The 25214-nt window shown below is 47.6% G+C and overlaps 1 protein-coding gene and 1 long non-coding RNA gene across 5 annotated transcripts in view; both read left to right on the top strand.

Moving 5' to 3' along the window:
* Positions 1–12159, top strand: part of LOC112590558 (uncharacterized) — a 98059-nt gene extending 85900 nt beyond the window's left edge. For both annotated transcript variants that reach the window (XR_003114311.1, XR_003114312.1), the window contains exons 3-4: positions 11530–11639; positions 12073–12159. This is a non-coding gene — a long non-coding RNA (uncharacterized LOC112590558). The remainder of the gene's footprint in view (positions 1–11529; positions 11640–12072) is intronic.
* A 55-nt stretch (positions 12160–12214) lies between these two features.
* On the top strand, positions 12215–23882 carry LOC105181907 (GTP-binding protein Di-Ras2). Of its 3 annotated transcripts, none has more exons than XM_025307475.1 (5): positions 12215–12283; positions 15707–16412; positions 19890–20035; positions 20210–20475; positions 22780–23882. In XM_025307475.1, the coding sequence occupies exons 2-5, from the start codon at positions 16226–16228 to the stop codon at positions 22982–22984; spliced, it is 804 nt and encodes a 267-aa protein (XP_025163260.1). In that variant the 5' UTR covers positions 12215–12283; positions 15707–16225; the 3' UTR covers positions 22985–23882. The 3 variants fall into 3 exon arrangements, with proteins under 3 accessions (XP_025163260.1, XP_011137293.1, XP_025163261.1); XM_011138991.3 differs by having other exon boundaries at positions 12218–12283; positions 15723–16412; XM_025307476.1 differs by having other exon boundaries at positions 12221–12283; positions 15716–16412.
* The last annotated feature ends 1332 nt before the right edge of the window (positions 23883–25214 follow it).

The raw sequence follows: 25214 nt of genomic DNA, 5'->3' as shown, positions 1-25214 counted from the left end.
GCCGCCTCTGATCCCTCGTCGAATTGCTCGTTTTCGCTCCCTGGAAAAGGACGCGCGTGTCCGTTCCGCGCGGCCGATATTATTTTTAGACGACGATTATAAGCCGCTCGACCGGAGGTAATCAGCGAACTCCTTGTCGCCGGGATTTTATTATTTTATATATATATATATATACATTAGAGATGTGCAAACTATTCGAATTCAAATTCGAATAATACGAATAAGAATCAAATATACGTATTATCGTTTGCGTGCATCGGCTACAAAACGGGTAACTTGTAATTAACTTAACTTATAATTAATAACCTAATTAAAAATTAATTATAAATTACTTTAAATATCTAAATATATATTTTACTTTAAGATGATATTACAATATCAATATTCTCTTTCATATTAAAATCTTCCATCATTATTTGCATGTTTAATAGTCATGGTAAATTTTTTAATGATTCGATTCGATTTCGGGTGAAATTTCATAGATTCGATTCGATTCGAATTCAAATTTAAAAAATGGGATTCGATTTCATTCGATTCGACATAAAAATTCTTGACTCGCACACCTCTAATATATATGTATATATGTGTGTGTCATTTATAATGTATTATTATGCCCGTATTTACTCACTCACGGTTACAAAGTAGATTTCATCTGCGCGTTTATACGCGAAAAATTGTAGCTCTATTCAGCCGATTTTGATGAACGCCGTCCCACTTCCCGATTTAGCTCCATAATTATCAGCCGTTGAGTCGAGCGAGAAAATTATGTAGGATACCTCGGCGGAGACATTGAAGAATAATTTCAACTGCATCGTGTGCAATTCGAAGCGGGCCGCAGCGCTCTTCTCTCAAGATTTTAACGGGAGAGAGAGAGAGAATGTGTGCGTGAGAGAGTGAGGGACAAATGTACTACTTACAGTTGCAAAACTTTGGAGAAAAATAGTTTTTCTCCCTGCCTGTGTGTGTATGTGTGTGTGTATGTTAACCACTCGACTACCAAGCGGGATGAACCGCTCGCTTCATAAGCGATTCTCTTTTGTAACGACTCCACCGAGCTCTTCATCTCCGTGCATGTTTCAAATAGGTTTTTACACTGCACACTTTTTTCATGTTTGGGACAAGCAACCGCGTAATATGTACAATTTTATTTATCAACTTCCGATATACAATTTTCAACGTCATAACTCGGAAAGTTTTGTCTCGGTAGTGGGAAAGTTGAGAAACAATTACTTCCACGTATTATCCGCAGGACAACGCAATATACGGGCTCTAAGATTCATTAAACGGAATCTTCTTCAAACGGCCGGCCCAATAAACAACGCGCTCGCTTTGCACATTTCACGCGCCGTGCATGCGCAGGTCGCCGTCCAATTGCAATTGCAGCAATCGGAGCCAACTCCCGCGCAGGTTTGCATTATTAATCACCCCACATCGCGGACTCGTCGTGCGATGCACCTTCATCTCTCTTTCTTCCTTTCCTTTTTTACCCGGCCGCTAGGATGCGCGTATTCGCAGGAGAGCGCACGTGTCCCCCCTCCCTTCCTCCCTCCTTGTGTCTCGCGCACGCTTAAACCGCTTTGACGAAAGCTCGACGCGAGAGAAGCCCGTTTAGCTCAAAGCACGGGGAAGAAAGCGTTCCGGGCGGGTTTCGCTTGTGCTTCGCCTGTACTCGCCCGATTCGCGTTATCCGCGCGCGTTTAGTTGTGAGGAAGCCGCCGCGAGCGGCTGCCGGCCGCTGCCGGCAATGCGTTTGTAACGCACTCGTATGCCCCGAAGACCGCGCGTAATTGCGCGCGCCGCGTCCCGCGGACGGAACGAGCGTGCGTGCGGGGGTGATCGGTGTGCAGCTACCCCCGCCTCCGCCCCCGCCCCCGCCGTATGTACGATGCGCATACGTAATTCCGGACCGCAGAGAGACCGCAGACCGCGAAAATATGTCAGCGCCGATAATGAGCTTACGTCCGCTGCGCTCTCACGGCTCGACATCATTTCCCCAAAGCCGACGGATCACCGGGGCAATATTATCTAATAGACTGCGCCGACTGACATCCGTCAACGTGCTCGAAAGGCATCGCCGGTGTCAGTTTAGCCCTTTGAGGCGCGTAGTGTTAAGTATACTTACCATCTATTTATTCCCACATTTTCATGAAATATTTCATATTTGTGGGTTTCTTCTTCTTGTCGGGTTCTTTGCGTTTTCTAGCCTCTTATGTGATATGGGAACGTACGTGAAAGGTTGAAAAGTGTTTTGCACAAGTTGTCCATTTATTATAAATAAACAAAGTGTGGAAAATACACATTTTTGCAGAAAAAATCATTTTCCACGAACTATGAGTGAATTTTTTGCTCAAAATCAAGATTTGGGTTAGGTTAGGGGGTTTTTTGGGTCGCTGATTACGAATCTGAGGTCCAAATTCCAAAATTAATTTTCCAAGATGGCGGATTCAAGATGGCGGGTCATAGAATTTTTATTAAATTAGCTAAAACTCTGGTTAGTTTTTGAGGTCGCTCATTACGAATCTGAGGCCCACATTGCAAAATTCATTTTCCAAGATGACGAATTCCAGATGGCGGATCATAGAATGTACATAAAATTAATTAAAATTGTACTCTGGCTAATTTTTGAGGTCGTTGATTACGGATCTGGGATTACGGAGGCCCACATTCTAAAATTCATCCAAGATGGCGGATCCCAGATGGCAAATCATAGAATGTACATAAAATTAGCTAAAATTGTACTCTGGTTAGTTTTTAAGCTCACTGATTACGAATCTGAGGTCCAAATTCTAAAATTTATTTCCCAAGATGGCGGATCATAACATTTTTATATGATTAGCTGAAATTGTACTTTGGTCAGCTTTCAAGGTCGCTGATTACGAATCCGTGGTCCAAAACTGGATTGTCCAAGAGTGCAGATTCGAGTTGGCGGATCATGGAATTCTAATATATTTACTTGACTTTCCGGTTAATTTTTTATATTTGTGGCCGCCATCTTGAATTTCGAAAATCTGATAACGGATTCGTCATCAGCGACCCTAGGAACCCCCGTATATAAATTTTCATGTGACTCGGATTTTCTGAAAAATACGTGCCTCAAAGGGTTAACGCCGGGCGTCGCTGATAATCAGTCGCCTCGATTTCGATCGAGCCACTCTCGCGCCGATTATTCGTCGCGCGCGCCGCCCGACGAGACCGGCCGAAAGCGCCGAAGATCGACCTGTCTGGATTCACTCACGCCCGTCTGACTAAGCCGCGAATTTCTCCTTGCGCGTTAACCAGACGCGAAGGACGTCAGCCGAAGGACCGGGTCCATCTCGGGATTGACGAGGCTCCGATCGATTTGTCTGATTAATTTCGCGGGATATCCGGAGGAGACTTCGTCGACTTACGGACAAAGGGAGGGAGAAGCGAGGAAAGCTGTTATCGCTAATTTGCGTACTATATCCTTGCGCGGATAATTAGACAGCTTCTAAAAAGCTGTTTGATAGAGCTTGCGCGCGCGCGCGCTTATTGCTTTAATCTGTTAATGCAGAGCGAAATAACGTTAAAACGCGAACAAGCGCTTGCGAAATGGAGTCCTTTGTTCAGATTTAGATTTTGAACAGTCCTTCGTTTCGACTCGCGCGCGCGATTGGCGCGCAAGCTTCGAGTGAGCTTTCGTTGCAGTTTCGGGTCGCAGGTTTCGATGAAGCTGTCTCGGTTTTATCCGGTCTTTGCCTTTCTTTGCGTTTCGCTCGAAAATAAGCCTCGCGGATCCGCGGAGATCTGGCGACTGACTCGAGAAGAAAGAAGCAGCCGTGGCTTGTTTGTACCGTCTCTCCTTCGTATTCTACTTCGGAGGACACGAGAAAAGATACAAGGGATTTAAAAGTTCCGGCAGAGGCAGCGACATGGCCGCAGCAGCGAACAATGCTCGTCCGAACGGCGTGAAGGAACCAGCGACACCCTGCCGCTCGCTGGCTGATCATTTCTTCGGCGCTTTGTGTGTAATCCTTTTCTTTTTCTCTTCTTCTTCTTCTTCTTCTTCTTCTTTTTCTTTTTCTTCTTGTGCTTCGAAGCACAACCGAACAACGTTCGGAGCTCTTTCCCGCTCAAGTCAACCGGCCGATCTGGCCGCCCCGCCGACACCGTCGCCGTCGTGAAGTTCGTCTTGAATAAATACAAGAGAGGGAATATTACAAAAGTTGCGGCCGTTTATAACGCCGGACCAGGTATCTCCCGTTCATTTATCCGTCGCTCTCGTAATCATACGCCGGCCGTCCCCTTGGACTTCTCTCTCTCTCTCTCTCTCTCTCTCTCTCTCTCTCTCTCTCTCTCTCTCTCGCTCTCTCTCTCACTCTCTCTCTCTCTCTCACTCTCTCTCTCTCTCTCTCTTTTCGCCGAGCTCTACATCTTGAGAACGTCGCGACCGCACGTGGATCAACTTCTTAAGAGGATAATGTTCCGCGAGTACGCCGCGCCGCGGGAACTTTTCTACCCTCTCGGAGGAAAAATCTCGAAAGATTTAACGAAATTATATCCATGGGAGCGAGAGAGAGAGAGAGAGAGAGGGGGGAGGGGAGGAAGAAGAAAAAGTGGCCAGCATATTCGCGTTGCGTTGCATTATATCACAATAACAATCGCGAGAAAAGAGAGTTCAAAATGGCGGATGCTCGCGGGGGTAAACAGGGAAAGCGTATGAACGATATAATCCAAAGTGAATTATCGCCTCGACTCAAAAAAGCGCAGCGACGTGTGTCCTCGGTAGTTCTCCTCTGCCGGAAAAATAAGTCAAAGAATTCCCACAGACAAGCACACCGGTCACACGAGGGAACTTTGCGAGCATCGACCAAAAACCCAAAAAGCCCAAAAACAAGTATTCTATTTGTAAAGTGATTTTTCCCATAGTCTCATATTCCAAACGAAGTCTTATATTCCTTTTATAGAAAAAAGATTCCTCTTATAAAATATCTAAAATACTTTGTATATTTCTCAATATATTACCGCATTTTTTAAAAAGTTCTGGGCATTCGTAACATTGTGTAATTTTTAAATAAGTTATGACTACTTGAGCGCGTTGTACTTTGAGAGAATAGGGCGAAACGATAGAGGAAATCTTCTAGTTCTCTAATTTATTTATTTAAAAATCGTACAACGTTGTGAGAGCCCAGAACTCTTTAGAAAATGCTTTAGTATGTTGAGAATTATACGAGATATATTTGAGATGAACGAGAACTATGAGATTTCGGCTAGTTAGTGTCTCATCTTATTCTCTCAAAATACGACAGTATCAATTTATTTAAAAATCGTATAACGTTGCTAGCGCTCAGAACTCTTTAGAAAATGTTCTTTTACACTCATAACTATTTGAGAACTCTTTTGGAAAGGCCAGAACTATGAGATAGCGTCTCAAGTCGGTGCGCGCTCATTACTATATTATTGCTTACCTTTACTTAATTATTATCATTCTTTTTTGCTTTTATAGAGCGGAACTCTTTACAGAACTATTGTAGAACTATATATTTGGCGAAATTTGACAATGTATATACACGGAAATCATGTAGGACAAAGTGATAGGCAGTGTGAACTTGGCAAATCAGTTTGTCCGAAGCCATTTTTTTGCGCTAATGAGCGGAACTATTTGTTTAATTTATATTTAGAACTCTAGAACTATTAAAAAGAAATACAGATCTCTCAATAATTTGTGATTTTCCGCAAAATGATACGCCAACTTCACACACGCTACCTTGCTAACTGTTCATCGAAAGGAAAATCTCTCTAAAAGAAAATAGAGATATTTATTGATAATTCAAGTTCCTGACATTCTTCCTTAATATCTTGCATTTAAAATCTTAAGTAGAGTATATAAAAGGTAATTGAATATTATATGATTTTTCATATCTCCTAAAAATCCTTGTAGCGTAAGGTCATGCAGCCGTTCTGGAGGCGCGGCATAGAATTTGGAGTCGTTTCAGAGATGATGTCGGTATGTCCTCCCTTAAACCTCAAGTTGGTAAAAACGGCAATGAGTACCGATTTACAGCATTAAGGAATTAAAGTTTTAGTTTGTAGCATTAAAAAAGCGCTACATCCTATGAGACTCCAGATATGAAGATCCTTCAGTAGTCCCCTAAGTCCTACGGAATTTGCAGGCTCGAAGTAGGAAAATTTCTATTAAAATCAATAAGATTTGCATTACACATACAACATATGATCCCTCTAACTTTAAAAATAGTGTGTCTATAATATTTTCCCCTTAATTTTAGAGGAATCCTCTTGAGGCCATATAATATAAGAATAAAATCCTCTAAAATTTAGATGTTTCCGTTTGTTCGGAAATTACTCTTTTCTCGGTGATGAGTCTCGATGAAGAGCATACATCGAGCGTGCCCGTGCCCGAAATTGAACTGATATATATAATTTTACCTCGAGCTTCCTTTCTTCTCCTTCTTCCACTCAGACATCGCGATACGTTTCACACTTCGATGCAGCCGGCAGTGGATCATTCCTCGGAGGGAGGACCCGGGAGGGGCGAGAGAAGAGGCATTAGCACGATATCGACGTGACACGATTGGCCGATGAATCGGCCGCCGGTCTGTTTGCGCGCGAGGGGCTCCAACCCCGCGGCTCGTGCCTGCGAAAGCCGCGTGGCAATTTTCGTGAGCGTTATTATGCAAATCGGCGGAGCTGACAGCGGCGGAAATCGCGTAACGCCGCCGACGGCGATCTTACACCGAGCTTATCCGAGGCTTCGCGTCGGGCCGAAATTCCGTATTCCCCGCGCTCGCGGTGACGCACCCGGTCGCGTCTGCTCGATGATGAGCGCCGATCGAGGGGGATGAACGAGGCCGTGCGCCTTCTTCGGCGACTATTCGTGAAGCTTGCTCGCAGCTTCCGTAGGCTTCCCCTTCTCCTTGCCCCTCGCATCGGATATCGCTGTTGCGATTCTCCAGCGCGATGTTGGAATACTTTATTATTCAGCGGTATATTTCTTGCGACGATATTCCACGATAACCTCCACTACATCCCTCCGTCACGAAATCTGCTTCTTATTCACCGCAAAATTGTGAAATAAATTAGAAAATAATTATAGACAATAAGCCCCACTCGATTTGCTGAATTTATTCTTCTAATTCGCCTCATCATTATCCGATATGCCTCTTCGAGTGTTGCGGGGAGGCGCGATTGGCGGAGCCTCCGCGACTTCGCACCCTTCAGTTTCGCTGGAGCACCCCCCAGCGCTCTCGCTCGCACATTCCTCGTCGCGCTCGCGATTACTCGTGTTCGCGCAGGCGGATAGTCGTGGCACGCGCGATCATCTGTTGGAGGTTTCCATCGGCCGCCTCTTCCACGTGGATCTTCGACAAAGCGGAAGGATACACATTACGAGGGAGCCGCTGCCGCGTTTCCTTCCACGGCGGGGCGCCGTGGGCGTTGCCATGGTAGTCGGGCTGTCAGTCGACGTACCTGGCCTTATTTCACACTCGTGTAAGCACTGTCGAATCGACCTCCCCGCGCCTCGCCCTCGCTCTTGAATCCACCCCCGTGACAGCGCCTTATACGCCGGTATCCCGCGGGATCTCGGCGGGTCCCCGCCAGCCAGGGAAATCGGGGTGTCCCCAAAACATGATCCAAGCATCATTCACGCTACATTAAGCCTGTACAGCCGCGAAGTCCCTTTCTCGCACGGTCAGCGAGCCGCGAGCGACTTTTACTCACCCCATCCTCGAAAACGCACGTGCGGCGGCGAGGTTGCGGCGTCGACATCCGGCGACAATCGCTGACGGGCGGCTATCCGCTGTTCAACATGCATTTGGGAGGAAGCGAGAGAGAGGGGATGAATCCTCTCTTATCTTCGTTCAAGTATCGAGTACTTGCCGTGGTGACATACTTGTGAGTCTCCGCGAGATTCCAGCGGAACGATCCGCTGACAAGATCTTCTTCACGCAAATGACGGATCAGCTTGGCCTTCGCGGCGAGGCTGGACAGACTTCTTCGTCTTGGACTCCTTCGCGACATCCTCTCGATACGAGGCAACTCCCCGGCTGCGATTGTGCGATTGTTCACGACGGACCGCCGCGGGATCCGTTTGCGACTAGCTCCGTCGCAGTAACGAGCTCTGGCAGGATTTGCGTCCTTGTGTAACGCGACGCCGCGACGAGTCCGGGACGAGGAGCCTGCGTTCCCCCATTTCTGCGGGTCTCCGCAGAGCCGCGCGAAAAGGGCTTTTACCCGCTTCCACGGTGATCATCCTACAATAACGAAGTTTCCTCATCGCGGGAAGTAATAATGCGCGGGTAAATTTGCGCCCGCTTCAGCCCGCGCGCGAACGGGTTTTTCTTTTCCTGTTCTTCCTTTTTCTTCTCTTTTTTCTCGCAAAAGAGGGAGCGGCACTTCCGCTCGACGGCGAAGGCAAACTCCAACTTTTCGTCGTTGCGACGGCGCCGAATTAATTACGAAGGCGTACCTGTGTGTGCTGCGGGTCGCCGTGAAGAAGAAATATTTGCGAGGGGGTGAAATCCGATAAGGCTTCAAGGCACGATACGGCGAGTTGCGAATGACGAACGACTTTGCTCTCGCGGCTCTTGCGGAAGGCACACAGGCTCCAGCACGACTATAAATGTATATACAGCGGGAGAAATAACGTTGAATCAATAAATTGGCCGGTACAAGGGCGAACTTATCTAAGGTAATCTTCCTGATTCAGCGGCGATGTGATTGAGAGCGACGCTTGAGTCGTTGAGACAATACTACGTACTGTGATCAAAAAGTATGCCAACTTTATTTTTTTTAATTCGCGGCTAAACTGTAAATCAAATCCGTTTGCTTTCTTAAAGGGACTGGAGGGTCAGTTTACTGAAAAATCGTGCTTATTTTTGTGAATATTTTGTGACGAACTGAATAAATGTGCAGGAATGAAAATTTTCGATATATTTATATAACATATAAAGAGTAGAAACATTTTGTTTATTAACAAATATTCATATAAATATACGTCCACTTAAATTTCAAACGGGCTTTTCTCGAAATTTTATTGTTCGACTTTTTGCAGTGATTTCTCCGAAACTGAGCTTCGTATCGATTTGAAATTTTAAAGCAATAATATTTGTTCATCCGGCTCTCAAGTGAACCATGAACAACTCCGTCAAAATATTTCATTTCGAGATATTAATTTTTTTATTGTAAAAGAACGGAGAATTTTGAATTATTTCCTAATAATAGCTGCCGCGTATGAGCGATGTTTCCAGGACTGGATCAAACGCTGGCATATGTGCGTTGCAAGCAATGGGGACTACTTTGAAGGAGACTATAAGAATTTTCATGATTGAATTGTAATTTTGATTTTTAAAAATAAAGTTCGGATACTTTTTGATCACAGTGGTATGTGCGACGTATTAGTTTGAGCCATGCCGCCGTTGAATTATTGAATGTCGCTGTGTTGACCTCGTCGACTCGGCCGCGTTTTTCTCGCGTACACCAAAGGAACGTATCGAAGCGCAAAAGGATTTTCTGGAAAGTCGTTGCCCGAGAGTATCTGCTCATTTGAGTACAGCGCGATGTATTATAATCCACCGGGCGGATACCCGGTGCACCCGCGTGTATTATTTTCAGGCAATAGCGCCTCATCGGAACGACTGCATACTTTGGGAAAATTGTGTTCCGAGATATTGCCCCGGCATATTCGGAATATTGCCACGGTATTCGAATTTCGGCATTATGACTTCCCGGTATGATGATTGTCCCAGTTTCCGAATATCGAATATTTTCCGGCGGGGAAAGTATCGCGAGATTGTGATAATCGCGACGTAACGGATAACGTGGTTCCATTAGAAAATTCCCCCGGCCTCTCGTCGCGCCCGACAAAGCTGCTTTCGAAGGATAAAAGATTGTGTTTACCGATACGGCGGCGGTGTCGATCGATGCGGCGTGTTGTTCCGCGTTGAGCACGACGGAAAAAAAGCGCGGAGGAATTTGGCGAATCCACCTCGGGCGACGAAAATGCGAAAGCGGCTTAACGCACGCGAGCACGCCTGGCCGAGAAGCCAAGCAATGACGCGCATAATTATCTTAATAGCTCGGGGATTCCGTTTCTCTCGGCGGTTAAGATAGGCGGATGCCGCGATTAATTCCTCTCGTTTACCCGGGTTTGCCCGTTTTAATCAGTTTGGAAACAAAAGGGCAAGCGCGGATTCACAGGGAATAAATGGCGCGTTCCGCGCGGGACATTCGCACGTGTGTCTGCGACAAATCTCTATCATCGCTCTGATCCAAAGCGCTTCTCCGCTCTCAACTGCGACGTCCTGTCGACGTTATGATTCTCCCTAAGGACACGCAGCTTTCTCCTCGAGTGCTGAAAAATCATTCTCGCCGCGTAAACGAAGAAAACTTTATCCGCGACCAGCTGTTAAGTCAACCGTGATTTTGGCCGAGAATAGCCGCGAAATACACGATGGAAACATTATTATTATTATCGTCATTATCAATTATTTACCTGTTTCTAGTATTGATAATTATGTTAATCGTACACCTATTTTTTATATCTCCGTTAATGCATGTCTGTTTACCTGCGCAACAAATTTACGTCCTTGCTAAATTGGGAAGAAAGGGCGTGCTACTCACACACACACACACACGCACACACACACACACCACGATATGAGCCGCTCAAATCGGTTCGAAGGTGCCGTTAACTTTTAGAGGACTGACACTTTTCCTTTAAAATTTGCAATTTTTTTCGCGGAAAATTTATATATATATATGTAACCATCATGTCGCGTAGAGTTTTCGAGTTTGTTAGTGGCTCCTATAGGAGTCACCCCGGTCCGGTCCGGAACCGCCAAAATAAAAAATTTTCAAAATTTGGATCTTGGCAGTTTTAGGGGTTTTGTTATATCGCTGATCATTATTTTGACATCAGACTATCGAAATTTTACAAAGAAAAGCAATTATTTATCTAAAATAAGTCTATATTACTATAAGTAATCTCATACGGTAATAAAACTTTAGCATAACCCAAAACTAACGACGTGGACGTCGAAAGTTATGTTGCTCCTCTGTTTTTTTGTATTTTTTGTTATTTAAAAATTTTTTAAATTTCTTTATTTTTTATAATTTTTTAAATTTTGGTTCTAAAAAACAATGAAAATTATTTTATTTCAAAAACTATTTCTCTATATTTTTTATACTTATTTGTTACTTTTAGAGTGATTGTTATCACACACTGTGCGCAATCGAAACTCTAATAGTGTTGTGTGCTGATTTTATATAATTTTGAGAGAAAGTGGGTCTATTATAAATAAAAACGTACTGAGATGCAAATTATTATGCAGTTAAAATGTGTACTTGTTAATAAATGTTTATTTACAAGGTAAGGTAAAAATCACACGGACACATATGCAAATATATATTTTTAGAGCACATAAACATTGACACAAATGCATAAATAACTTATAATATAATCTTTAAGAAAACACCGAATGCCGATTTATATGCGGTTCCTATAGGAGCCACCCCGGTCCTCTAAAGGCTAAAGCTTTTCGTCTGTTGCAGGATCAGCCACCGGCGCGGCGGCACAGAGACGTTGATTTGTCTTAGAGAAAAGAGAAAAGGAGGCGCAAAAGCTGTTGAATGCGCGAGGCACGTCCCGATCCGACGCAATGGTATCGTTCGTTAAAAATGTCCACCACCTCGGCTCTCTTCCCGCCTCGCTCTCGCAGGACTCTGCGCGCTTTCGTTACCGGCTGCTCTCGGAAGACCTGACTCGGGAGACACTTCCCCGCGACCTTTGACACGAACGACGCGATGGTTTAATAAGCCTCGCGGGTGCTACACCGCTTCGCTCATCTCGAGATGATCTCAAGTCGCGCGACGAAAGCGTAATGCGGCGAAGGGCAAACCGCGACGAATACACTTCCCGCGGTGCGTGAACCGTCGAATTCATTAAAGCGGCACCGAGACAGTTCGCGGGTTTCATTCGTCGGGCGAGGCGAGTAGAGGTCGAGGCTCTCGAGGATTCGCCGCGACGAGCGGCGCAAAAAGCCCCGGCGCGTCTAATGAGCGTCTCGATGATTAAAGGCTTATTTTGTGAAACAGAGCCAGCTGTCGCGCAGCAGCGACGTCTTAATCCCGTAGAAATTTCCGCGGGACGGTCTCGCCGGAGGAAGGAGGAGGAGCAGCAGGAGGAGGAGGAGGAGGAGGAGGAGGAGGAGGAGGAGGAGGAGGAGGAGGAGGAGGAGGAGGAGGAGGAGGAGGGCGCCGACAGCCACCTGTGACTCTCGCCAAGAGGGCACGGAGATCCCTGACGGTAAGAAAGAGATAGCCGGCGAGCGAGCGACCGAGAGAGAGAGAGAGAGAGAGAGAGAGAGAGAGAGAGGGGGCGGAAAGCGAAAGAGAGAAAGAGTAGAGTATATTATTCCCGGGGTGGTTAACTCTTGGGATTAACAAAAGCGTTACAGCAGCATAGACGCGCATGGAAATGAGTGTCGACGTGGTATGCGCGTAATTGCGAGTTGAAGGTTGCGCTTTTGCGAGGAAGCCGCGCTATCACGGGAGAGACTAGCGAGAGGAAGATCTGCGAAAGAATTTAACGCTCGGGAGAGGGAGGGAGAGAGGAAGAGAGAGAGAGAGAGAGAGAGAGAGAGAGAGAGAGAGAGAGAGAGAGAGAGAGAGAGAGAGACATAATCGTCATCTCGCGCGAGGCAGCAAAATACTCTGAATATCGCTATGAATTAGACACGATGTTGCAACAAGAACGCTTACATTTGTCGTGGTAAAGAGATCTTGAGAATAGAGACGCGCCATTAGGAGCTCCCACTCAGCGTGAAAAATTAAGAAAGAGGGCATGAGGGGGAAAGATAACTGAGCGGCGGGGTAAATCGCGCAGAAGCGAGGCTCCTCTCATGGTTTCCTTCATGAACCTTGCGCGACGCGGCGGGGGTGAATTATGCGAGCCGCGGCGACAGCTATGAGACGCGCTTTTCCAGCGCGCGCGCGCGCGCGGATTGCAAATACACCGCCGGCGAAATTTCATTACGCGCGCGAGCTGAGATTAAACACGATTAACCGGCGAGCCGGCACGATAAATTCCCATCGAACGGAGAGCTCGCGCGTTCGCCGTGGCGAAGGGGGTCGGCCAAGGGGGCGCTTTTTTTTCTTCTTCTTCGACGCGTCACACGACACGTCGATGTGTTGAATCATAAAAATGGAGATGAGAAAAACACGTCCTCGTGCATTTTCACCGGTACGTTTTACGTTTGTCCGCCCCATTAATCACGGGAATCTGGCCCGCGACGACGAGTGGCGTCGTTGCTCGCGATCGATGCGCGAAAGTGCAAAAAATGTAATACATTTGAGACGCGATTAGTCAGCGTCCAGTGGCGACAGTGGCCGCATTTCGCGCAAATCGATATCACCCGAGTAGAAAAATTAATAGGGCTCTGGTAAGGGCCTGATTATTTTTGCCTAACATTAATCGGGCCCTAAGTAGGAATAGAAGGACAAAAGGTTCCTGCAAAATGTGTAACAAATGGTTTAACGGGTCCTTATAAGGCAATATTAAGGAGGAGCTTGTAAGGCAATATCAAGAGAGCCTTCTAAGGCAATATTAGTAGGAAATATTATAAGGAAATTTTTCACAAGGAAATATTTTTATTATTGCTTGAGTCAAAATATTCGTTCTTTTCATTGCAAGAAATTTAGACTGTAATTTCCTTATTTCTTTATAACCTTGTTAGTATATAACAAGAATTTTTTATTTTAAAAATATAGCATACTTTATACAATAAAATATAACATTCTTTGCACATAAAAATCCTGCTATTGTTTTTATTAAAGTTTGCTGCATTTTAAAATGAAGGTAATACTAGGAAAAATCCTTGGAAGAGACTAATGAATATGGCAACTAACAAAACTAATAAAATTTGTTTTTAATTGTGGTATGATTAAAAAGTCTTTAAAAGAACCAGATATAGCGTACCTGCTAACACTAAACTATGATAATTTTATTATACGCTTCAGATCTTATTAATTTTCTATAACGAAACTTGATTTGGTATATCTAAGCACCCCTGATCAATCCTTCCAAGGCCCTCGTCAGTTTTTCTTATCAAAGTCTTATTTCGTAAAATCTAAGATATCTCCAAAGATTCATCTCGTGGCTTGATGTGATAATAATCAGGCATCCTTTTTTAGAACACCCTACTTACAGCCTTATCGGGGTTTTATGCTTCATGAGGATGGCCCCAACAATTTCTTGCTCGGGCAGTATCGTCGCTCTCGTCGACGCTTTCACGCATCAAGTCTGCCAGCGAGTCACACGCGTGCGTGCGAGTGCGTGCAACAACGGAGACGATTGGATCAATAAGACTAGAGACGTGAAACTGAGAAGCGAGTACGCGGGATAATAAACGGGAGTGTCGTGAGAGAGCAAGTTGCGCGCGAGATTGCGGGTGGAGACCGCGGTCGAGTCGCGGAGCAGCATCCCCGGGATCGGGATTTCATGTAAACGGCTCACGCACGCACGCACGTAGCCGCCGAGTCTCGTTTCGCCACATTTCGCGGAGCGTTACGTATTCATTTCCCACGAGCGTTCGTCGCGAAAGAAGCACGGCCACGCGCTCGCCCCGTTTCCGCCCGGCGAACGGAATCCCGCGGTATTTCCGAGTCACGTTAATTTCCGCTAAATTATGTACCAGGTCGCCAGAGGAGGTAACCTGATTGCGCCCGGTGACCGTTGATAGGAACGCGAAAGCCGCGATTCCACGTTTGTTAGCGGCCGGCGCGATAAGCGCAACTCGCAGACTATTCTCCCGGCTGGAACGCGCGGCGATCGTATCTCTCTGTACGATGTTGTAATTTTACGAAACAATGCGCGCACACTTTTCACCCGCCAACCCGGCATCTTCCGTCGCGCGCGTGCATTGTTTTTCGCGAGATTATCACGACATTGAGACGCGCGATCTCGTCTGATCTCGCCGCGGAAACATCGGAAATTGCTTGTCTCGCACGAGCAAGCCCGACGCAAGCCGTCGGACAATTGCATCCCCTGCGCTGTCCTTGATCCTCTCGAAGGAGTGCGGCGCTCAATTAGCGCGGGTAAAGCTGAACCTGCGGCTTTTCTATTTCTGAAAGTCCGAGTAAAAATAATCAATCAAGTCGACGCACTCGTCCACTTTTTCTTCCAGCTTTCTTCCGACACTGCGGTATCGCGGTTCGCTGTGATTCTTTACTTCGTCCGCTCGTCGACGACCTGGAAAAAAGCGTCGCAAGACCTGATGAGGGAGGGTGCTCTTCTAAAAAATTCACAAGCGTGGCATATCGGGTTTTCGAAAAATCGATGCCGCGGCGGACGTTCGGAGCGAGACTCCGAGTGACGTGGTCTCGTTAAAACCCGCCCCTAAGACCGGAATATTCCGATTGGCGCGCGACGGCTCGTTAATTATACCGTTTAGCCCAATTTCCGGTGCCCTTGGCAGTCTTAAACGGCGTTGCCTTGCTCCTTCCTTGTAATTCGATATCGCCGAGTAACTTTGTGTTTGACGCTGATGACGAAACAGGACGACGGTCTTTCTCTCTCTCTCTCTCTCCCTCCCTCCCTCTCTCTCTCTCTCTCTCTCTCGCTCTCGCTGTCTCTCTCTCTCTCTCTCTCTCTCTCTCTCTCTCTCTCTCTTTCTCTTTCTCTCTCTCTCTCTCTCCCCGTCTCTTTCTCTCTCTCTCTCTGTCTCAACAGGGGCACAAGCTCGAAGGCAGCCGCGATTTCCCCGGAGGAGGATGCGAGGTGCCGCGAGAGCGCAGCGCAGCGGAGGTGAGTGAATGGAGAGGTCGACGTCGGCGGGCAGCGACGTCGGGTGGAAAAACGCGATCGTTTCGCAGCGACGTCGATCGCGATCGATCGATATCGCGGAGCGCGCTCGTTCGCCATCGTCATCTGGCCGCTCCTGACCGCGGTCAGGGCAAGGACCGCCGCGGGGAATCGAATTAATATCCAGACGAAGCCGGTCGGCGGGCAAGGGGACGCCGACGACGACGGGGAGGAGGAGGAGGAGGAGGAGGACGGCGGGTAGGACGATCGAGCACCGGACGCGGCGGTCGGCGCGGGGTGTTGGAGGGACGAGGAGGTCGTATTGGATTTTCAGGAGGTGGAGGCTACGACCGACCTCCCGGGTAATGCCTTCCTGAGGCGGCATTCTCGCGGTCGTGCTCGAGGTCACGGGGCGACCGGCCGCGGCCGCGGCCAAGCGACGACAGTATGGCCGATCTCGAGAGGATCCGGCTGGTGGTGCTCGGCGGCGCCGGGGTCGGCAAGAGCGCTATTATACGCCGGTTGCTCGGCCAAGGCTTCAGCGAGCGGTACCGGCCCACTGTGGAGGACCTCTACTCCCGGGAATGCGTCCTCGGCACCTTGACGCTCAAGGTCGACCTCTTGGACACCGCGGGTGAGTCGGGACTCTCGGGAATTCCCCGCGCGCGGCGCCGCTTCGACTAATTAGCTCGTCGGCTGCGATCTCCGATGTCGATCCGCGATTGTTGTTCGGCTTCGCTCGACTGAACTTCGGATCGCCGAAGACGCCGTGAGGGGCCGCGACTCGCACGTATGTCCGATGTCGCACATTATTGGGTTGTCGAGTGGACATCTTCGATCTCGAGATCAAAGAGTAAGCCTGATCTATTCGCCGATCCTCCAAGCTCGAGTGAAACATTCGATTTTTCGCCATTTTTCCACTTTGCGGAATTTAGAGGTTGAGAAAGCGCGGAGTTGAAATCGCGTCAAACACCGCCGGCTTCTCTGCGAGGGAACCTCCGCGACGGCGTCCTGACTTCTCTAAGCGGGTATGGTAATAAAAGTATCGCACGTGGTGACAAAAACGGTAGAACTGAAAACGAGATAACTCGACGGGAAGCACTCGGTGTTTCCTCAATAGCCGTCAGCTCTCCTCGGGTGTTTTTCACCTCGTCGAGTCCATCATCGCGCGAGGTCGAATCACGCGGAAGAGTTACGCGCGCGCATCGTCGACGGTGAAAACACGAGGCGGTCAGTGTTTCGATTGAAAACGAAGAGAGCCCCGATATTGTCGGGATAACCGCGTGCGCGTGGAATAACTTTTCAGCGCAGAATGTAGTTATACATACAAAGTGCGCGTGCACACACGGGGCCGTTACGGAGATCGAGATTGCGCGACGAGGACACGACGTGTCTCTGCGGCGACTTTTTAGCGGAAGAGTCATGAGTATCGGAAAAAGCTGCGGGGTAAACGCGCCGTATGTACAGGGTGCTAAATTTCAAACGCAACGGGTAAAAAACGCTCGAAAACTATGAAAGATATTGAAAAAAGCTGAAACACATGTCCCATGATTTCGAAGGGGAAAGAGAATGGCATTGTCAGTTTTTTATTTGGAGGGCATCTTCAAGGTCAGTTGAAGGTCAACTTATTTTTTTTTAACAGAAACCCCCATTTTTTATCACATCATCCTTTTCTGCTAATTAATCTGAACAACTTTTGTCTGAGACCTGATCTTTTGATTTGCCTAATATTTTTTGAGATATTTAAGGAAAACTCGGAAACTTTTTCAATATTTAACTTACGATATCTCGCTAACTATTTGTCGAAAGAAAAAAAATAGTAGCACAGTTAGTAGTAGACTTTTTTACTTTATTTACTCATCAAGAATATATTACTATAATAGTGCCCTAACTTTTGTTAATTTAATAATTTTGAAATTTCCAAAGGTCGATAAGTTAACAAAAGTTAGGGCACTATTATAGTGATATATTCTTGATAGTAAATAAAGTAAAAAAGTCTAATACTATTTTCTCTTTCGACGAATACTTAGCGAGATATCGTAAGTTAAATCTTGAAAAAGTTTCCGAGTTTTCCTTAAATATTTAAAAAAATATTAGGCAAATAAAAAAAATGTTTCAGACAAAAGTTGTTCAAATTAATTGGTAGAAAAAGAAGATATAATAAAAGATTGGGCTTTCTATTTAAAAAAATTAAGTTGACTTTCAACCGACCCTGAAAATTCCCTCCGAATAAAAAACTGATAATGCCATTCTCTTTCCCCTTCGAAATCATGGGACCCGTGTTTTAGCTTTTTTTAATATCTTTCATAGTTTCCGAAATGTTTTACCTGTTACGTTTGAAATTTAGCGCCCTGTATATACGGGGTATCGGGCAGTTGATGACGAAACCATCGGATAGACTGCGCCAAGCCGAGGGCGGAGCCATTTTGCAATTTCGACGATAACTATCATGAGGAAGTCATTAAACGCCATTAGCAAGCGAGGACGATCTCTTTGCGCAAAGTCTCGTCTAAACTGTCGCGGTCTGTTGACAATCTCGATGAGTTGACGAGGCGTTAATCGACTAGAAAATTCTACGGGGTCGACTGAAAGAATCAAGAGGCTGCCGAGACATTTGGAGAAGTCTCGCAGTCTCTGGCGTTCGCTAATATTTTTTAATTAATTCCTTCGAATTAATCGTTTTAGTCAAAATTCTTCGATAAATAAATAAATGCGAGAATTGCAAAATGAGACACGGCCCACCTGCACACGAGCATCATGTCATTAATTGTAATTGGACACCCTGTACATAATGCATACATTACACGGCGGAGGAGACGCTTTCGGATTATTTCGCGTTATATATCCGCGTACGAATGCAGGTAATACGCGATCTTGCCGTTCCACACGCCCGCTATTTTCCGCCTGATCGATACACCGTCGAGAAGCCATTTGCATTCGATGCAACTCAGAGAGATTCGCGACTCAAAGGTATTACACGCTTATGCCCCCCCGAGGAGGAATTAATTCTACTCTATAAATCTAAGAACAATACGCCACATCAGCGACGTGTAATGCGCGTAATTGTCGGGCTCTCCCGTATCCCTCGCGACTGCGAATTTCACGTTCGGTTTGACGACACGACGGTGTAAAGTGACGCAGGCGTTGCTGCAGACAATTGGAACAATCCGTCCAATTGAATCGCGCAGGATGACTCGATCAGGCTTTCGAGTCGACGGCTTACTTTTCTCCTTCGATCTCGAGTGCGCCTCATCCAAACACAAGTTTGCTTTGGGACTTTCGTTACAAGGGTGAGTTGTGACTACCCGAAGGTCGCTCATGAAGAACGATCTCCTTGGGCACTTTCGACGAGGAAAGATCGCCCCTCCAAATTGTTTGGAGGAGCTCCGAGTAAAATAAAAATTACGGTCGCGCGCTCCGGGTCAGCCAGCACGCGTCGAATGGTTAACGATGGATGGAACTCATAGAAGCGAATAGCTCAGGTTATCAAGAGACATCAAGAGAGGTAGTGTCTCGTGCCAAACGAACGCGCGAGCGAGGCGGCGAGACCGAGCCGTGTATTATTACGCGAAAGCTCTAGTTGATCATAGGATATATTTTCGTACCGCTATAACGGCTGCACCGATTAGGTTTCTTAGGTTCATAAGCTCAATCGATTCCGCAGGGTCTAATTATATAAGAAAACTACCTTCATTTTTGCTCTATCATTTTTGCGTGTCCTGTGAGCTTAGAAATTTATTCTCAAAGTACGAAATTGTGAAATTTACGAAAATCGTTCAACAAATGTCCGACTGACATTTACTTCCGCCAGAGGGTGTCACGAGGCTACAAAACGTTAAAAGTACATCATACAACAACTAATAGCTCCGGCCCTCGGCCGGATAAAGTGCGTGTTTTTCACAGCAGCGAAACGAGACAGAGATCGCGCGAAACGGGCTTACGTAAACTTTCGCTGCGCGGTAACGTCCAGCGGATAAATACGAGTCGGGTTGGAGAGTGAATGGCGTAGCCGATGAGCGAGTAAAGCACCCGCATCCCGAGAGAGAGAGAGAGAGAGAGAGAGAGAGAGAGCACCCGTTCAATCGAGAATTTTTTATTTTTCTCCGCCCAGGTGACCTGCAATTCCCCGCGATGAGGCGTTTGAGCATAGCCACCGCCCACGCATTCCTCCTCGTGTACGCGACCACGTCGTTGCCGAGTTTCGAGTGTGTGAAACGCTGCTTCGAGGAAGTGAGAGAACAACGACCCGACTTCCAGGTGCGTGGCAAAAGAGAGAGAAAGAGAGAGAGAGAGAGAGAGAGAGAGAGAGATAAGATAAAACCGACGAGGCCAGTCTCCCTCTTCGAGCTGGCCTCGCTCAGAATGCGAGATTTGAGCGCGCTGCTTTGAGCGGGGAAAGATCTCAACAAGGATGCGATTGCTCTGCGACAGGAGGTGCCGATAGTCGTCGCCGGTAACAAGCTCGACCTGGCGCCGGCGCGAAGGGAAGTGCCCATCGAGGACGTGAGCGAGTGGCTGTTTTGCGAATTGCCGAAGCTGCGCGCCAAGGTGATGGAGTGCTCGGCCAAGGACGACTACAACATCAAGGATATCTTCAGGTGCTTCGTCACGTTGTCCAGGATCGTGCCGAAGAACCCCACCGGCGAGTCCGACGAGTCGGGCCTCAGGAGGAGATGCTCGGCGTATGGATCGCGCAGGTACGGTAAACGCTGACGTTACTCGGCCTTCGGGCGAGCCGCTTTTCATCGGCCGCCGCTCGGGACGTTTCCCATCGGCCAGTTCTTCAATTGCGGCTCGTTCAATCGTGCGCGGCGTGCGCGACTGGTCGATCGACTACGTCGCTGACAAAACGCTGCTGGTCCGATGGCAAAAAGTTTTCAATGGCCGTCCGCGTCGCGTCGACCAGTCGACGCTGTCGCGTCGGGTGATCTGCGAAACACCCGCGCTTACGCTTTTTCCGCGATCGATGCAGATCCGCGCGATGACGTCACCGATGAGGATCTGTGCGCGACGCGCCGCGGCCGCGTACGGGCTATTATTGATATCCGATAGTACTCGAGCCCGCGCTCGCGCGCATCAGCACGCTTGATATTTTTCTTTTTTTGCTTGTTGCCACACCTTGTTTTGTTATGCGACCGTGTGAAGCGCGCGCGCGCCCGCGATATATATTTTTAATCCTTGTGGAAAGAACATTGTGTGTGTTATACGTCGAGCAGCGAATTTGGAGCTTCCGCGGCCGACTCGTCCGCCCGGCAAGTTGTGATCCTGAAGAGTCCGCATGCGCGTCCTTCTTACATAATTAATTCGAAATACTAGGTGCGCAACTATGTTTCCGGGTTTCACGTATGGATGGCGCTAACGACACATGTAGTCGACATACATGTCTGAAGTTGTGTTTTTCTTATAGCTTGGACATCTGTTAACAATAACCAGTCGTAATACCAACACATATCGCAACGCAAAAATATTTTTTCTAACAACGAAGATGTCGAGTTTTGTGGCAAATAAACAGCATTTGCGGGAAGCTTTGCTTTTCTGCTTTAACTTGAAAGAAAGTGCAGCTGAAGCGCGTCGTTTGCTTGAGGAGGCCTACGGCGAACATGCACCATCGAAAATCTACCTGTGAAGATTGGTTTAAACGCTTCAGAAGTGGCGATTTCGACACTGAGGACAAGGAGCGCTCCGGAAGACTAGAAACAAGCCGGAGGATGCCGATCTGCAAGCGTTATTGGATGAAGATGATACGCAAACACAAGATCAACTTGCGGAGCGGCATTAAACATGACTCGCCAAGGTATTCCCAAACATGCCATGGGAAAAATTCAAAAGGAAGGAAAATGGGTGCCGCATGAGTTGACTGAGAGACAGATGGAAAATCGAAGAGCCACTTCCGAAATTTTGCTTTGGCGGCATGAAAGAAAGAGCATTTCCTGCATCGAATTGTTACTGGCGATGAGAAGTGGATATATTTCGAGAATCCCAAACGCAAAAAATCGTGGCTTTCACCTGGCGAAGCATCAACATCGACGGCACGGCCAAATCGCTTCGGAAAGAAGACAATGCTCTGCGTTTGGTGGGACCAGAAAGGAATCGTGTACTATGAGCTGCTGAAAAGAAGCCGGGCGAAACTGTCAATGGGCATCGCTACCAACAACAACTGATCAATTTGAACCATGCATTGCTCGAGAAACGGCCAGAATAGGACACGAGACACGAACGAGTGATATTGCAGCACGACAAAACGCTCCGTGCCGTCGCACTTCCACCGTCCAGGACACCATGGAAACGCTGAAATGGGATCTGCCACCACACCCGCCGTATTCGCCAGACCTGGCCCCTTCCGATTATCACTCGTTCCGGTCGATGGCGCATGGCTTGGCTGGCCAACACTTGGCCAATTTCGAACAAGTGCAAAATTGGTTGGATGAATGGTTTCGGTCCAAAGACGCGTCGTTTTATCGCCGCGGCATTCACGTATTGCCAGAGAGATGGCAAAAATGTGTAGCTAGCGAGGGACGATACTTTGAATAAACCATTTTTTGTATTCCTCTCGAAATCTTTCATTTTTCATTGATCAAAAAAACTCGGAAACTTAGTTGCGCACCTAGTAATAGCCACGCATGGCAACAGTCTCGCTCGAAATACGATCGGAAGGAAAATCCGTCTTGACGAATGAAACGTTCAAACGTCAATCGAAATTAGCACGAGATTGGCTCAACGTCATCCTCGCTAATGAACGAAAAAAGGAAAGAAAGAAACAACGTCGTCGCGCTTCCGGGAAAGAAGTAACTCGCGAAGGTAACGGCATTATACTAGTGACGCGTTATTACTTCGCTCGACGCCACAGCTCATTCATAAATCACAATTAAGACGCAAACCAACACGGGCTTAACGAACGCACGCGTAACGAAGCCGCCGGCCGAGCCGACGACGGCGACAACGGCAATTCCGACGACTCGTAATGACCACCTATTGTTATTATTATTTCATCGTGACGGCAGGTCGGGCAGTCCCGGCGGCAGGACCGGCAGCGCGGGTTCCGGCGGGAATCCTCAGCAAGTGGTCGCGGCTCAGGGCTCCAGCGTCGTCACCGTCACCGAGGAGGTGAAGAGCAAGCCGCGTAGCCGCAGCCTGATCCGGCGCGCCTCGAGGAAGACGAAGCAGCAGATCCGAGACGCCCATGCCGACGACTGCAACATCTCGTAAGCTGGCCCGACGGGGACGGACGGATCCTCTCCTCGTCGGGGAAGATGAGTCTCGTGTCTCGTCTCGTCTCGTCTCGTCTCGTCTCGTCTCGACGGACAGTCGCGCGCGATCCGAGCGAGAACGGCGCTCGTCCGCGCGAGTGAGACGTAAGTGCTTTACTTAAGGTAAGACTCTCGATGGCCCGCACGATTCGCGCGACGAGCACGACGAGCGAAGCTCCCCGTTGGACCGGAGAATTCATCGCCGCGAGGTGCGAGGAACATGGCAAGCCGATAGCAGCGACCGGAGGGTGTCCGGAGCGCTGAAACTGGAAGGAGAGATCGCGAGCCGACCGGGTTTGTAGTACACCGGGATGTCATCGACAGCGGGAGTCGCAATTATGTCCAGTGAGAAATTGCCTCTGTCCTGATTGGATCGAATATCGGTAGAACGGCGCTCGGGGATTCCTTTTTCTTTGAGCCAAGATCGCGCGTGTTAACGGAGCGATCGAGCAGCGAGTTTCTGGGGGAGAAATGATGTTCGTCTGTCTCTTTGAGTTTTGCTGAGGTTCGCGTAAAAGTTTCACGTAAAAGAACATCAAATTCGTCGTCATATAAATTGGGGTAGTTTTTGAGAGGAAATTGCAAGCCATCGGTCATCTTCTTTTTAACCGCTCGGCAGCCCCGGTGAGTCTTCCTGAGGTGAAGAAGCTCGCGCTTTTCAGTTATATGAAACGAACGAGCTTCCGCTGTCGATGCGCATCTTTCTTGGAACGTTCTGTATATACATTAACGGTATGCACGTGAAATTGATGTTTATCGAATGCGTAATTTTTTTCAACGAACGGACCTCTCTTGCATTTCTCGGTGTAAATATTTTCGAAGGCTGCGAGTGAAAAGGAAAAGAGAGAGAGAGAGAGAGAGAGAGAGAGAGAGAGAAGAGAGAGAGAGAAGAGAGAGAGAGAGAGAGAGAGAGAGAGAGAGAGAGGAGAGGAGAGAGAGAGAGAGAGAGAGAGAGAGAGAGAGAAGAGAGAGAGAGAGAGAGAGAGAGAGAGAGAGAGAGAGAGAGAGAGAGAGAAAGATTATATTATTGGGATATTATATTTTTGACAGAACGAGTAGCTTCGTGGCGACTGTATTACGAACGACGTCCCTCCGCGATTGTTTTCACAGTGTTCTCAAAGTATCCCGAGATGCGAAGGAGGCAACATAGCGTGCGGGCAAATCTGTCCAATGGAACGAACGCAGACGCTCAATTTAATCGTAAACGGAAGCACATGTCGAACTTCTCTCTCTAATAGCGCGCGAGTTACTCCCTAAAATTCTTGATTCTACCGGAACGCGCACGTGCACTCTGGCTAATCGCACGCGACGTGCAAACCTGAAAGCGTAGTTTCGTCCGCTGCCCAATAGCGGTCGCAGAGCGTGAGTTGCTAGAGCTCGGGAGAGAGTGAGAGGAGGGGGGGAGAGGGACTCGTACAATTACGGAAATAAGGAACCGGGAGAGGTGCAATGAAATAACGAGAACGTTACGGGGGTAGCGGAGAAATATCAGAGTGCATAACAGCAATGCCGCGATCCTGCGGGAAGATCAAAAGGACTTCCTTTTTTTTCGCGACGGCAGATCCGTCCCGCAATATCGACGCAATAAAGACAAGAGCGAAACCGACAACGCGCGAATTTGAGGCACCCTATCCTTCAGGAACACGGCGACCACCCCGGTTCGTGCCGCGGCATGCGAGGGAAATAAAAATATTCCGAATGCTCAGGGGCGTCTTCTCGGAGGGATTTTCTCCGAGCTGATTTGAGATTGGTAATAACAGATGGTGGCTATTCTCCCTCCTCCAATTTGACACTCGCCGGTTCAAAGAAATATTTCCGAGTCATCCGACCCTCCCTTGGGGCGTTTTCAAGAGGGACGTGTCTGTCCCCTTAAATTTTTTCACGGCAACGGTATGTTTTGGCCTCAGATTTGAAAAGAAGACGAAGAAATAGGGGACTATCACCCTCGGACATTTTTCAAATTTCTTTAGTTAATTTTTCAGTAAATTTTCGAACCGAACTCTTTCAAAACTTGCGAGATGGCAACATCAAAAAGGCGTCAGGAGGTCGAAAATATTCCTGGAGACCTGATCGCGAAGGTCAATTCAGTGCGGGGGCAAGGATAGGGATGTCATTTTTGTTTCTACCGATTTCAAATCAGTTCGGACAAAATGTCCCCATGACGGCAGAAGACGCTCCTGCGCTCGTGC

Source organism: Harpegnathos saltator, unplaced genomic scaffold, assembly GCF_003227715.2.
Source record: "Harpegnathos saltator strain DR-91 unplaced genomic scaffold, Hsal_v8.6 scaffold89, whole genome shotgun sequence".
In the NCBI taxonomy this organism is placed as follows: domain Eukaryota; kingdom Metazoa; phylum Arthropoda; class Insecta; order Hymenoptera; family Formicidae; genus Harpegnathos; species Harpegnathos saltator.
Note: the sequence above shows the minus strand (reverse complement) of the source record. Positions and strands in the feature narration are given on the sequence as shown.